This window comes from Lygodium microphyllum, chromosome 16 (genome assembly GCF_053477565.2).
Source record: "Lygodium microphyllum isolate KBCC chromosome 16, Lygodium_microphyllum_v1.1.10, whole genome shotgun sequence".
In the NCBI taxonomy this organism is placed as follows: Eukaryota; Viridiplantae; Streptophyta; class Polypodiopsida; order Schizaeales; family Lygodiaceae; genus Lygodium; species Lygodium microphyllum.
Genome location: NC_141150.1, coordinates 120,067,314 through 120,080,486, shown reverse-complemented (window position 1 = coordinate 120,080,486; position 13,173 = coordinate 120,067,314). Strand labels below are relative to the sequence as shown.

Sequence of the window (13,173 nt, the reverse complement as noted above, 5' to 3'; positions counted from 1 at the left end):
CTACTAGGTAACTCCCACTTCAGCAATATCACCAAAAATACATCTGCAACAATCCCAAATCTGCAAATGATCACTAAGACTGCTGCAACATGAATAATCAGCAATACATCAACTCAATGGGAGCTGTCCAACATGTGTACTACATACATATGTGATCGTATCATCTTCTGATACCCAAAACACCAAGAAATCTCTGCAATTTCTCCAAAATCGCACAAGCGGGAGATAAAAATGCTCAAATCACTCTACTTATAACCACAAGATTTCTTCAGTAATATTCCCAAAGTGCATTTCACACATTAACTTTGCCAGAATCCACAGATTTCAGCAAAAGCCTTTCACTGACCGATCTGCCCTGATTGCATTAATACATGTTCTCGAAAGCATAAAACAGGAAAAATTAGTAAAATTTCACAAAATTTTGCAAAAGCCCCAAATTTCTCAAGTCTAATTGTGCACCAATGTCAGCCAATCTGACTCAGCTGAACAAAATTTCACCAATACAGCAAAAGCCCCAAATTTTATGGGTCCAATGTTGAGAAATTTCACTCAAATGAGCAAAATTTCAGTAAATTTGGCGAAATCCCTGATTCAAACGTGCACAATGTCTGCAATTTCTGATGCAGATGCCTCAATTTTGCATGAACAACACTCAATCTCGAAAAGCCCCAAATTTTTGGGCATAAATATGCACAAATCTGAACTCTCTGCTTGTGCATGCAAACCCCTGTCAAGCCAAGGGGAAATTCCAAGAGAATTTTAAAGAAAAAAAACGAATTTGTGGCCCAAAAAAGGATGTCCGCGCTGGTCACAGCTCCGTCATGCCTATCACGCCCATTTGCCGGCTCATCACGTAGGTCACACCTCGACTCCCTGCAGATGTCGCTTGCCGCTGGTCGTTGCCCGTAGCTGGTCGTTGGCAATCGCCCGTCGCTGATCGTCAATCAGTTGACTAGTCACATCTCCCATCTAACACCTTATCGTGAAGCTGTCTCCTGTCGCCTGCAATTGTTTCCCCTCGCCTATGACTACTTCCTCTCTCCTGTAGCTGTAGTTATCACCTACACCAATCGACTGTGAGTGCTAGCTATTGCTTGCACCTGTCTCATCTGCGAGCTTGGACCGTCGCGCTCTCATACCAATTTGAAGGGGAGAGTGTGCAATGGACTGCAAGGTCAAGGCGTGCTGAGGAGCAGAGCTAAGAGTTAGGGAGAGTGAACGCAGAGATAGGTGTACCACTTGTGATGGTACACAAAGAATAAAAGAATGTATTTATATATTAGGGTACATTAAGGGTGTGTTCATACCCGTAAGACTATTTACACAGAGACGAAGAGATTTTACACCCAACAAATCTGCCTTGAATGGCCTTCAACTCGATCAAGCCCTAACACTCCAACTCAAGTCACTCTCACATGCACTCCAGCACACGGGTAGACTCACTACTCACAACTTCACACAAACAAAAGGACAATTGCCACAATGATCTCCTCAAGTCGTCCTCTATCCATTTTATGCTACATGAAAGATGGTGCAACCAATGCCATTCAGCCCAACTTTTATTCGTAGTTGTTTTCATTACTTTCAAGCAACCATTAAAAAAGTCTCATCACCTTTAATTTTAAAAGGTTTAATTAATTTAATATGGTACGTCACCAACAATTTGACACCTTTTCATAAGATCAACCTGCACGATCTTTGCTACCCATGGCCTACAATAAACATCGACCAACTCAAATCTTGCTCACACACGTCTCACCTCTCACACAATCCTTCTCATGCATGCTCGTCATCCTTCTCGCACACACAACCATAATCATGACATTTGCCTCCACCTATCACATCATCTACCTGGCATAGCACGTGTATGTGGGGGAGTGCCTAGGTGTATTACAACTATTGATGTTTCGGGATGCATGGATTATCATGACTACAACATGCTCTCAAAGTTGTTCTCAACATTTCTGATACCACTCTCAACTGAAAAACTTATCCCTAGTCCTCGAGACACGGAAGTTTGAGGCCCCTATTGTATCATATTCACCATCCTCATTATTTATTCATTCACCTTAGCATTCTACATCTTGAGCTTCATACTATGTTTGTTTGCATTGTCTACATTTTTTAATCTATGCCCAAGCATTTCTTTAAAGAGGTGTCTAATGAGGATCACGGTGAAGTTTAGACACTATTCAATCAATGCACAGTGAACAAAGAAGGTGACCATTCTTATCTAGTGACTTTTAGAAACTATTTAACTAATCAATGTGAAGCAGCATATGAAATAGAGTAGCTTAGCATATTTTGTCAGAAAAACGTGGAGCAACAGAAGCAAAGAAACAAAGCTATTGTATATATAGAGAATTGAACAAAAGAACATGAATATATGAATTCAAAAATAATAAACTCAAGAAACGAAATCCATATACCAAAGCACAAGAGTGTGTATAATCACACTCCCAAACTCCCTCTCTTCAATGAGAGGGGTGGGTGGTTATCAAACAATAATGACAAAGAGGAGAGTTGATATATAAATAGGCATAAATAAAGGAAGCAATGATCAAGTCAGCCAGCCATAAATGCCACCACAAATGTTGACCAGCAAGCCAAAATATGCTACCCACTCAAAATGAAATGCACCCAAATAACTTGCCCATATATCCCATGATATATACTACACTAACACTGTCACGGGGACGTGAAATTTTGAGATGCTTTAATCTTGCTGATAACATTTGATTAAGTTATTAATCAAATGTGCAAGGTTGTTTATCACATGTGATGCATATGGCAGTTATTTCATGGTAACAAGCCAAGGACCCTAAGGATGCAGTGGACGTCAAAGGAATAAGTTGTGATAAGTTATGCAAACTCAACTTTGGGGGTTTTGACCCTGGGACAGTTATTTGACCAATAAGTGTCAGTGATAACACTAGGGACCAGCATTGATTAGCTAATGCCAGTCTAAGGGTCAACAGAGGTTGGGGACCACTTCAGGTTGCAAATGGCCTAGCCAATTTAATTATGGATGGGTGCATTTAATTTTGGGGCAAGGTCAGAAGGGCTGAATTTAATTTTCAGAATTATTTAATTTTGAAAGTTAATTAAATAGCTGAAAAATACTAGAAAATGGATTTAGAATGCTACCACTTGGCAAAAATGCCCATGCAAGACTGAAAAACGTCTTTAGAGGCTAGAGAGAGACATTCAGTTATTCAACCTGCAAGAGAGAGGGAGGAGATGTTGTTGGTCTGATCTACAGCCATTGGAGGACCTTGTGAGGCAGCCAAGGGCAGGAGAAGACTAATCTACAACAAGCGACAACAATTTTGAGGCCTCTTCGCAACTGGCAACAACATTAAATGCTATCTGGTACAGGCAGCAATCAAATTTCAGGCCTTTCTCGCGAAGAATTCCTAAATTTCTCTCTCTTCTGGCATTCTCTCACCTTCTCCAGCTTGTGCTTAGTCAATCTCAGTATTTCTCAGCCTTTTGGATCAGATTTCAATCAAATTTGGTGGAGAGCAAAGAGATCTCTATTGTAAACCCTAAATTTCTGCAAAAATTAGCATCATCATACACTGAATTCAACACCTGAAATTTGTGTAATTGTCATGGAATTCAGATGCCAGCCCATTCATTGTAAATTGGGGCAGCATTTGGCCAGTTGGTGCTTCCATTTATACAAGTCCTTGGTAAAAAATCAAGGGGCAATTGACCCTAATTGATTTTGCTGATTGTTGCTACAACAAAGGGGCTTTTGGAGCAACAAAGGAGACTATAAATCTCAACTTGTACTCATTCCATTAGCAATCAAGTTAAAGAAATACCGAAAGGGTTGCCAGTTTTGGGACCAATAGGGTGTCCAATGTCACAGATTATTAAAGTAATTTGTACATTTCAAATTATGTTTATTTGCTGATTGTTCTAATTAAGTGCTTAATCAGGGAATTACCACCCTTTCCAAGAAGGAAGGCTAGTTTCAAACACCCTCTCTCGAATCATGGGTAACAAGTATAATGAAATATACAATGATGAATGGCCCACCATATTACATACAATAATGACAACCAGATAGAACCATGGATACCCATGTAGTGGGTGATCAAGCCACCACCAAGGTGCCTCAGAAAGACATTGATGTTGATGTCAATCATACTAATCTCCAACCAACAAGAAGTAGATATAGTTGAATCTTGATGCCTACCATAAACCAGCTCCATCATGACCATGGATTTCTCGGCCTTAAACCGCCAAAATGTCCCCTCATGTAGAACCTGACTAGGTGCACAAATCGCCCTCTATCACACCTTCCATCAAGAAACTAAAAGGCAAACCAACTCCAAGATTTGTATCTCACAAACTTCATCGGTGCATGTAGAAAATCACGCTCAGGGTCCAACAACCTTGCGTGTCAACGAGACTAACATACCCCACCACCACCCCCCACCTTCTAGCACTAGAGAGTTGTCAGGGATGATAGCACCACCAGGACTAGAAGAACAATCCCAAGCCATTACAACCTTCGAAACATGGCCCAAATCTATGTCACAATCTAAGGATGGTGAACAATCAGAGGAATCCTTGCTCTTCTCCTTCTTCACCTTTTCTTTCCACATTGTCACTCGCTTCTTGCAGTCCTTGCAAAGATACCCCTTCTTACCTCGAAAGTAGCATTTGACCCTTCTTCTATGTGTCACCCCTCTCTAAAGCAACCAAGACACTCAAATGAGGGCCACCAAAACGAGATGGCAATCTCCCCTATAATCGTAAAAAGCAAATCCATGCTCAAGTAGAATTGATGTTGGGTTGGAAACCAATGGGATTATTAGATTTTGAGCTCATAAGACATCTGCTGCAGCACGAAACTCCAATGGCACTTTGTAGAGAATACACCCTACCAAATGAACTTCGGGTAGAGCAAATTGCATGTTGAGAAGCTGATTCCTAGATCTGTGTCACTCAAAGAATGAATGGCTAAATCATATCACTCACCTCAAGTTGAATATTCTGCAACTAGCCACAACTGGCCATGAATGGTAATAGCCCTCATGGTCGATGGAGCCTTCTACATAAGTTGGAGCTTCTCCCACACCTCAAGAGATGTCCCACACTAGGTAACCATCGGTAGAACATCCTTTGACATACATTGAAGAAATGCTGAGTATGATTTGTCATCATTATTTCCTATGTATTGTGACTTCATCAGAAGAGGAGAGGGTTGTCAGAGACACAAGGCAGAATCTAAAACAATGTACCATGGAGACTTCTGCACAAAGCATGCTTTCATTACTGTACTCCAAGTTAGATAGTCAAGGCCTTCATGTGAGCCTTCCCTCAACTGTGTAAATCAAGATTTAAGCAACCACAGAAGGATGAAACACAGGCAGTCAAAGTGAAAACAACTACAAAACTGAGAAAATGTGACCAGTCAAGTGAAAACAATGGTTGGGCTGATCAGCTTTCAAAATGCAAGGTTCAGCAGGAGAAACGCAAATTAGACAGGCTGCCCAATAGCTGAAAATTGCCACCCAGCTGAAAAATAAGGTGCTCAAGCCAGTTTTCCACGTGGAGACTGGAATGACAATCATGGATTGTTTTTTCCATCATGGTGGTGCTACAAGGAACGTGGAAGGTTTTGGAACTTTTGGCTACTCTCTCGCCGCTGTAAGCTGCATGTCTAGAGATCTCGGACTACAGTGCTAGCTGTGTTGACAAAGGGTGCTAGTTTCACACATTTGTGTACGTGATTTGGAGCTCTTCTGTGGGCATCAAGGATTGCTCATGCAGGATGCAGGAACATGCTGCCAATGTTGAAGACTTCCAATGTCATCTCATGCACTTGATGTTATTGAAATAAAGATAAGCAGGTACCACATGGGGTACAAAGGTCTTTAGGTAAATTATGCAATTGTGTAAGGGCGATCTAGCACTGGTGTTGTGCTATCTAATCCTGTTTCGAGTATTCAACTTGAACTATGGTATTAATTGTCTTTTGTCTTTAACTACTGAAGACTGGTGTCATTACCCTACACAAACCTCACAACATATGACTGCACAAATTTCACATTTCATTCTTAAAGACATAGTAGTGCTTTGCTTACTTCTATTCATTTTTTAACTTGGACTGCACTCCATTGCTACTCCTATAAGTCTAGAGACCACCCTTGAAAAATCATCTTGTACCAGAACATTTACTGACCACTTTTTGTCATTTAAGCAGGCAGTCAATCACAATTCCCCCTTCCTCTTTTTCAAGAAGATAGGAATATACTCGATCATCAATCCATGCTGATTTTGCAAGAGTGGAAGGGGCAGTAGGTGTCTAATCAAACATATGATGACCTTAGATAATAGATTCCTGACTAAGCTGCAACCTACAAGACCCCTCTTTAAACTTAATGTTGGCAATTCATGTATTTACCTGCAGCCCTGTACCTGTAAGGATATGTACGAAGAGGGTCCAACTGGGTGACCATGGCCAAATCTGCCATGCTCTTGTCACGTTCACAGTATTCAGATCGTTTCTCATAAGCAGAGGCATTATTTTTAGCCTTCTCAATTAGTTTTGTCATTTCCTCATAAGCAGAAGCTCTATCATTTTTCAAGAAGAATACTCGAGCAAGGCCTTGGTGTGCTCTTGTGTGCCGTATTTCCAAAGCGCTAATATAGCAATCAGCAGCTAAATCCAGTTTTCCACAGTCAACATAGACACTTCCCAAGTTGTTCAAAGCCTACAAAAAAAAACTCCTACATGATATACATGCATTGCCGTTTCATATAAGCAGGGAGACTCCCACTATCTACAGGAGTTCAAATTGCAGAAATGAACACCGAACACTTATCATAAACCCTACCCAGTTAGTACACTTCCAAAGGATACTGACCTGGCCCTTGCGAAGCCCATCTGATGGGCATTTCAGAGCTTCTTTGAGAATTTCCACCACTTCTGCAGTAGATTCAAGATCCCTGCTTGTATCAGCTAATGCATATGCCTTCAAGAAAAAGGCTTCAAATGAGCGTTGTATACTGATTGACTCCTGTGCTTTTGCAACGGCTTCCTTTCGATGCCCTGTGTCATAAAAAATCCATCCTTCATACACAAGACGCTCATGGTCACTGAGTGCATTATCACGAGCAAGCTGAAGACTTCGCATAGCTGCTTTGGAACAGTTTAACCTGTTGTACACAAGAATAAGATATCCAGTCCAAAAAACTAATGACATCAACTGTTGCAAAACTTTCTGAACTTAAAACACACCGTAGAAGAAGCAAAGACTGTCTGAAAAACAGTAAAGCCTTTCCAGGATCTGACTCTAGCATTTGATGGACAACAGCTAATGAACCAATGTCATCCACCGAAGACCACCGATCGTAAAGCTGCATCCAGCAGTCTGCCATGTTCCATTGATCAACATGGGGAGACAATAGTTCAAGCAATTGCAAAGCACGTACTCGCCCTGAATAGAGAGTATACTTTGGGTTAAGAGTGAGTAAGGCACGGACATCCCTTATGGCTCCAGCATAATCCTGGCCAGCTAGACAGAGATAGACTCGCAGCTCAAGGCAATCAATGTACACCTTAAAACCAAGAACTTGATTTATCTCTAGAACTGCAGCATCAACTTTTGATTCATCCATAAGCCTTGCTGCCCTGTACTTGTAAGGGTATGTTAAAGTTGGATCCAGTTCAGTTGCAACATTTAAGTACACAATCTTTTCTTCATCATCTCCATAGAGAGCCTTTTCAGCATAGAGCCATCCAGTTGGTTTTTGAGCGCGCATGACTGACTTCAATGTAAAAAGAGCTCCATTCCTATTCCCAAGCTTATACTTAGCCCGGGCCAGACCAGTAACAGAATACACATGACCCTCCATGAGAGCTTCTTCAAAAAGATTATGTGCATCACTATACTGTTTCCTTTCAAGCATCACACAGCCAAGTTGGTGAAATGCTAAGGCTTTCTGTCTCCCAGGTGCAGCACTTTCCTTCATGTCCTGAAGCAAAAGCAGACAAAGATCTGATCTCATGTCCTCCTCCATTGCAACTTGGCTCAGCAGACTGTAAAGAGCATATGCAGCATTGAATTTTGCCATAAACATCCTGGTATCAGCCCTACTTAGAAGACCTGCTATGTGAGGATCATGCAAGATGCTTGGAAGCCCCCAGAGTAGAACATCTAAGCATGAGGCCATGAGTTCTTTGGCACCCTCTTCCAGGCCATACTCCAGAAATGTGACAGCATCCTGCATGCTTTGAACAAATGTTGCCAATATACCATCACAAGCATCCTTGACATTCTCACAACAGAACCTGTTTGCAAAAGCAAGTACTTCAAGAAGTCCATCAGGCTTCAAAGGGGGCAAGGATCCTGTCCTACTAAACTCATCCACAGCTCGCATGGCTTCTGCAGATACATTATTACAAGAAAAATCTATTCGTTTCATTCTCGACTCTGTGAAGCACCCATTGAGCATGGTATCAAAGGGAACTGAAAGAGAGGCGATCCTTTGTCGGCCACAAAGAACTTCTTCACTGCCTATCGAGAAGGTAATTATTTCATCTAAAGTGCCAACAGAGGAGCAAACTTCAGCATCACTGTCATCCCTGCTATATTCAGAGTTGTTCCCATCATCTCCTTCTGCGTACCCTCCTGCAAATAAACCTGATGAAGAAGATAACTCGGTTACCTCTTCCCCCCTTCTCTCCCAATGCAACCAAGCTTTATAGACCACCTTCGCCTGTCGTGTGGTGGCAAGGTCCATAGCAGCTCCAATACTCCGACGGACCAATTTCTCTTCACCCAAACCTTTAAAGACAAAGGCCTGAAGCAAATGCAAGCTGGATTTGTCCTGCTCCAGAGCTGTATCAAGCTCTTCGTGTATCCCAGCAAGCGTTTCCACATAATCCACTGGTTTGAAATGAGGTTCAATTGGAGGGTCAGCGAGCTTGGAAGCCAAAGAGCTGTTCAAACAGCAGGAAAAAGTTGTGAGAGTGAGAAACACTGCTGTGAGTTAGACATCTCATTGAAATGCATGTGTCGGAATGCTCTAAACTAGACATCTTATTGAAACGTGTGTGTTGGCACAATCTAAGCCAGAAAACTTATGGGAATGCATGTGTCAGGTGGTTATCAGAGCACGAACTGAGTTTTGACAAACTCAAGGAATGTGTCATGACAGGCTCGATAATGGCACTCCCTAATTTCACCCAAGCATTCAAGATTGTTCCCAATGTAAGTGGACTTGCCCTCGGAACACACTCTTGGTGAGTGCTTCACATCAGAAACTGTATGCACAGTTGTGCTAGCGCATGCAAGAATTTGGCTACATGATCCCTTCCACTGTCAGGCACAGTAAATGATTGCAATAGAAGATATAAACAAGAACACCAAAATCAGTTATGTGATACAAAAAATAAAAACCTGCGTGCAGAGTCCTTCTCTTCAAGGCCATGCTTCCTGCATTTGCCTCTCTCCACTTGTAGCCAGGATTGAGGCACTTTTTCTATCGGGGAGACTGCATGCACTTGGCTGCCTCTACATGAGTCTGTCATCCAGAGGCTTCTCATCTCAGCATGTGCGTGAATTGTTCAAATTCCAGCTAAATTGGTGTGTTAGAACGGCAACCATGACTGTCCACGAGCTCAGGAGTTAAGAGCTACGATGTGGTCGCAATGCCCATACCAAGGTACTTTGAGAGAGAGAGAGAGAGAGAATGTGCGTGCGCACGCGCGTGCGTGTGTGTCTGACATGCGTGTTTATGTGGGTATTTTGTCTGTGAGGACCAGGATTGGACACAGAGAGAGAGAGAGAGAGAGAGAGAGCAGGGCTATGCGATGGGGAGCGAGAGTAATGTATTCTTGCAAAAGGATTACGATATAAAACAAGATGTGTATATAGCAGGTGAAGTTCCAGTGTCGACAAAGGAGAGTACATTGGTGGCCGTGACTCTCTCCCTCTCTCTGCTGTAACGGTCCTAAGGAGGAGACCGGCAGCAGGAAGGCCAAATGATATCAGCAGAAACAGAGGCAAAAGAAGAGGCAGGGTGGCCACATGGACGCCCAATTAGGTTGGTTACACACCGCCATTGCCTGCCCAATTTGTGCCCAGTTGGTGGGCATAAGAAATTGACTTGGGCGGTCGCCACCTGCTTATACATTGGGTGCGGATATTTTTCTCGATCAATAAGTGTCTATTCATCTTCCGTCCTCAATCATTTACACACCGGCCACCATCTATACACTGGACACTTTCCTAAATTATCCCCTAATCACATGTGAATGAAAGGATGCTATGGATGTTGATCATTATTGACATAATAATTAATATTTGAATACCTAATTGAATACAACCATTGATGCTAGATAACATAAGTTCATGTTATTGATGAGGATAAGGGGACACAATTCATCAAACTAACACATATTACTGGCATACTAATCTATGTTAATTGTTATTGGCAAAGGAGAGCAAATTGGTGGCCATGACTCTCTCTCTCTCTCTCTCTCTCTCTCTCTCTCTCTCTCTCTTTTGTAACAGTCCTTAGGAGCAGACCGGCAGCAAGAAAGCCAAATGATGTCAGCAGAAATAGAGGCAAAAGAAGAGGCAGGGTGGCACATGGATGCCCAGTTAGGCTGGTTACACACCGCCATTGCCCGCCCAATCTGTGCCTAGTTGGTGGGCATAAGAAAAGCCGACTTGGGCGGTGCCACTTGCTTGTACACTAGGTGGCGGATACTTTTCTTGGTCAATAAGTGTCAGTTCATCTTCCGTCTGCAATCGTTTACATACCGGCCACCAAATTATGCCCTAATCACATGTGAATGAAGGGATGCTATGGATGTTGATCATTATTGACATAATAATTAATATTTGAATACCTAATTAAATACAACCATTGATGCTAGATAACACAAGTTCATGTTATTGACAGGGAAAAGGGAATATAATTCATTAAACTAACACATATTACTGGCATACTAATCTATGTTAATCGTTATTGGCAAAGGAGAGTAGGTTGGTGGCTGTGACTCTCTCTCTCTTTGTTGTAACGGTCCTTAGGAGAGCATACTAGTAGCAGGGAGTCCAAATGATGTCAACAGAAATAGAGGCAAAAGAAGAGGCAGGGTGGCACATGGATGCCCAGTTAGGCTGGTTACACACCGCCATTGCCCGCCCAATCTGCGCCCAGTTGGTGGGCATAGGAAAAGTGGACTTGGTCCGCCATATACACCGAGTGGCGGACACTTTTCTTAGTCAATAAGTGTATGTCCATCTTCCATCCTCAATCGTTTACACACCAACCACCATCTATACACTGGACACTTGCCAAATTATCCCCTAATCACATGTGAATGAAGGGATGCTATGTATGTTTATCATTATTGACATAATAATTAATATTTGAATACCTAATTAAATACAACCATTGATGCTAGATAACACAAGTTCATGTTATTGACAGGGAAAAGGGAATACAATTCATCAACCTAACACATATTATTGACATACTAATCTATGTAAATCGTTATTGGCACTTACGATTATCATTGCAATTCACAAATTGCACAATCATTGGCTATAAGTATCACGAATTGATGTTATAAAACAAAAAAAAAAAGTAATTAATAAAACTAACACAAATTAGTAATGAAAAGGAGAGCAGGGGAGTTGAACCCCTTCACCATGCTATTGAGGCATGGTTTTACCCAGCTCTCAGTAGAAAGGTGGAAAGAAGGATATTTTATTAGCACACCACCCCTCTTTCCACCTTTCCACCTGCAATGCTGCAAATGCTACAAAAGTTTAACTCACCATTGTCATCGTCGTCGATCTCCTCCGCAGAGTCAAAATCTCCAAAGACTATTCTCACATTTGCATTCTCCCTCTCTCGAAACATGGCTCAAGCAACGTTGTCTCTTCGAGTCACTCCCCCAAGTTGGCTTGCCCCCAGTGTTGGCTCCGCTAATTGAGCTATTTGAATTGCTTGAGTGGTACCTGTGTTTGTTAGCATAGCAACCTCTACTAATCTATTCCTCAAACTATTTTGATGGTCCATGTCTTGACGAGGTGCATTACTTTCTCTCTCAAGTTCCGCTATTGCTTCACATATCCATGCATCATCAAAACTATCTCCGTGCACAATGCATATATTATGTAGAACGAGGCATGCTGCCACCACCTTCGGGACATTTTATAAAAGCATGTCACATCTCTTCAACAATATATGAAATCGCGCTTTAAGGATGCCAAATGCTCTTTCAACTAGCATACGAGTACTTGATTGTATGTAATTCCAATAATAATGTTTCGGAGATAATCCATCCTTACTACCCTTGAAAGGAGGAAGCATTCAAAAGTGTGTTGGATAAGCACAATCGCCTAGTAGACAGTATTGTCCCAAAGCTTTGTTTGTGCATCGTTTTCCTAGATCTGAATGTTGAAAAACATTCCAATCATGCATAGAACCTGCCTAGCCAACATCATAGTCCCAAACAACACAATTGGCTGCCACATTGATCTACAGAGTAATTGAGTGGAAGCCCTTTCTATTAAAATAATCTTTGTGGTTTTCTCTTGGGGCAATGATGGGTATATGACTACCATCTACTGCACCAACAACATATAATATACCTTGAAGGGCTTGAAATGCATCCGCATATTTTCGCATTTGTTGTGATATTGGCCACTTTATATGCATACCATGCAATCCAAATGCAGGCAGTGCATTGCAAAAGTCCAGGACAACCAACTATGTAAACAAAGTTGAGACCCCGTACAAATCAACTATCAGTCCCAAATTTGAGCCGCTCGCCAGGCAATGCAGAGCCACACTTACCTGCTTCTCAACAGGTATTGGTCTTCGATAGTTCATGTTTTTGTGTCGCATTTGTGGTGCTAACTTCACGACGAGATATTCAAATGTACTCTTGCTAACTCGTAACCTACTTTTAAATATTTGATTTGAATAACTCCCCGGAAGCCCTTGTTCCATAAAAGTTTGTGGTCTAGGATAAGCCTAGCATGATTGTTGCGATCATGCCTTTGATGATCTATCCTAGCTTGGCGTGCAACATAACCTCGAGCCATGCACTCCATCAAAGTATGCAATTGCATACTATCATCGTCCCTATCATCGAAATCACTTAACGATGGTTGAAACGTTACCATG

General features: G+C 41.9%; 1 protein-coding gene across 2 annotated transcripts in view; it reads right to left on the bottom strand.

The window, feature by feature from the left end:
• LOC148023308 (ETO1-like protein 1) overlaps window positions 1–10,005 on the bottom strand; it is a 52,623-nt gene extending 42,618 nt beyond the window's left edge. The window contains exons 1-4 of one of the 2 annotated variants that reach the window (XM_087696347.1): window positions 9,426–10,005; window positions 7,262–8,965; window positions 6,888–7,179; window positions 6,425–6,734 (exon numbers count right to left, since the gene is read on the bottom strand). In XM_087696347.1, the coding sequence (XP_087552473.1) occupies window positions 6,425–6,734; window positions 6,888–7,179; window positions 7,262–8,965; window positions 9,426–9,571 (2,452 nt within the window). In that variant the 5' untranslated portion in view covers window positions 9,572–10,005. The remainder of the gene's footprint in view (window positions 1–6,424; window positions 6,735–6,887; window positions 7,180–7,261; window positions 8,966–9,425) is intronic. The other variant, XM_087696348.1, reaches the window with a different exon arrangement.
• Window positions 10,006–13,173: the final 3,168 nt, after the last annotated feature.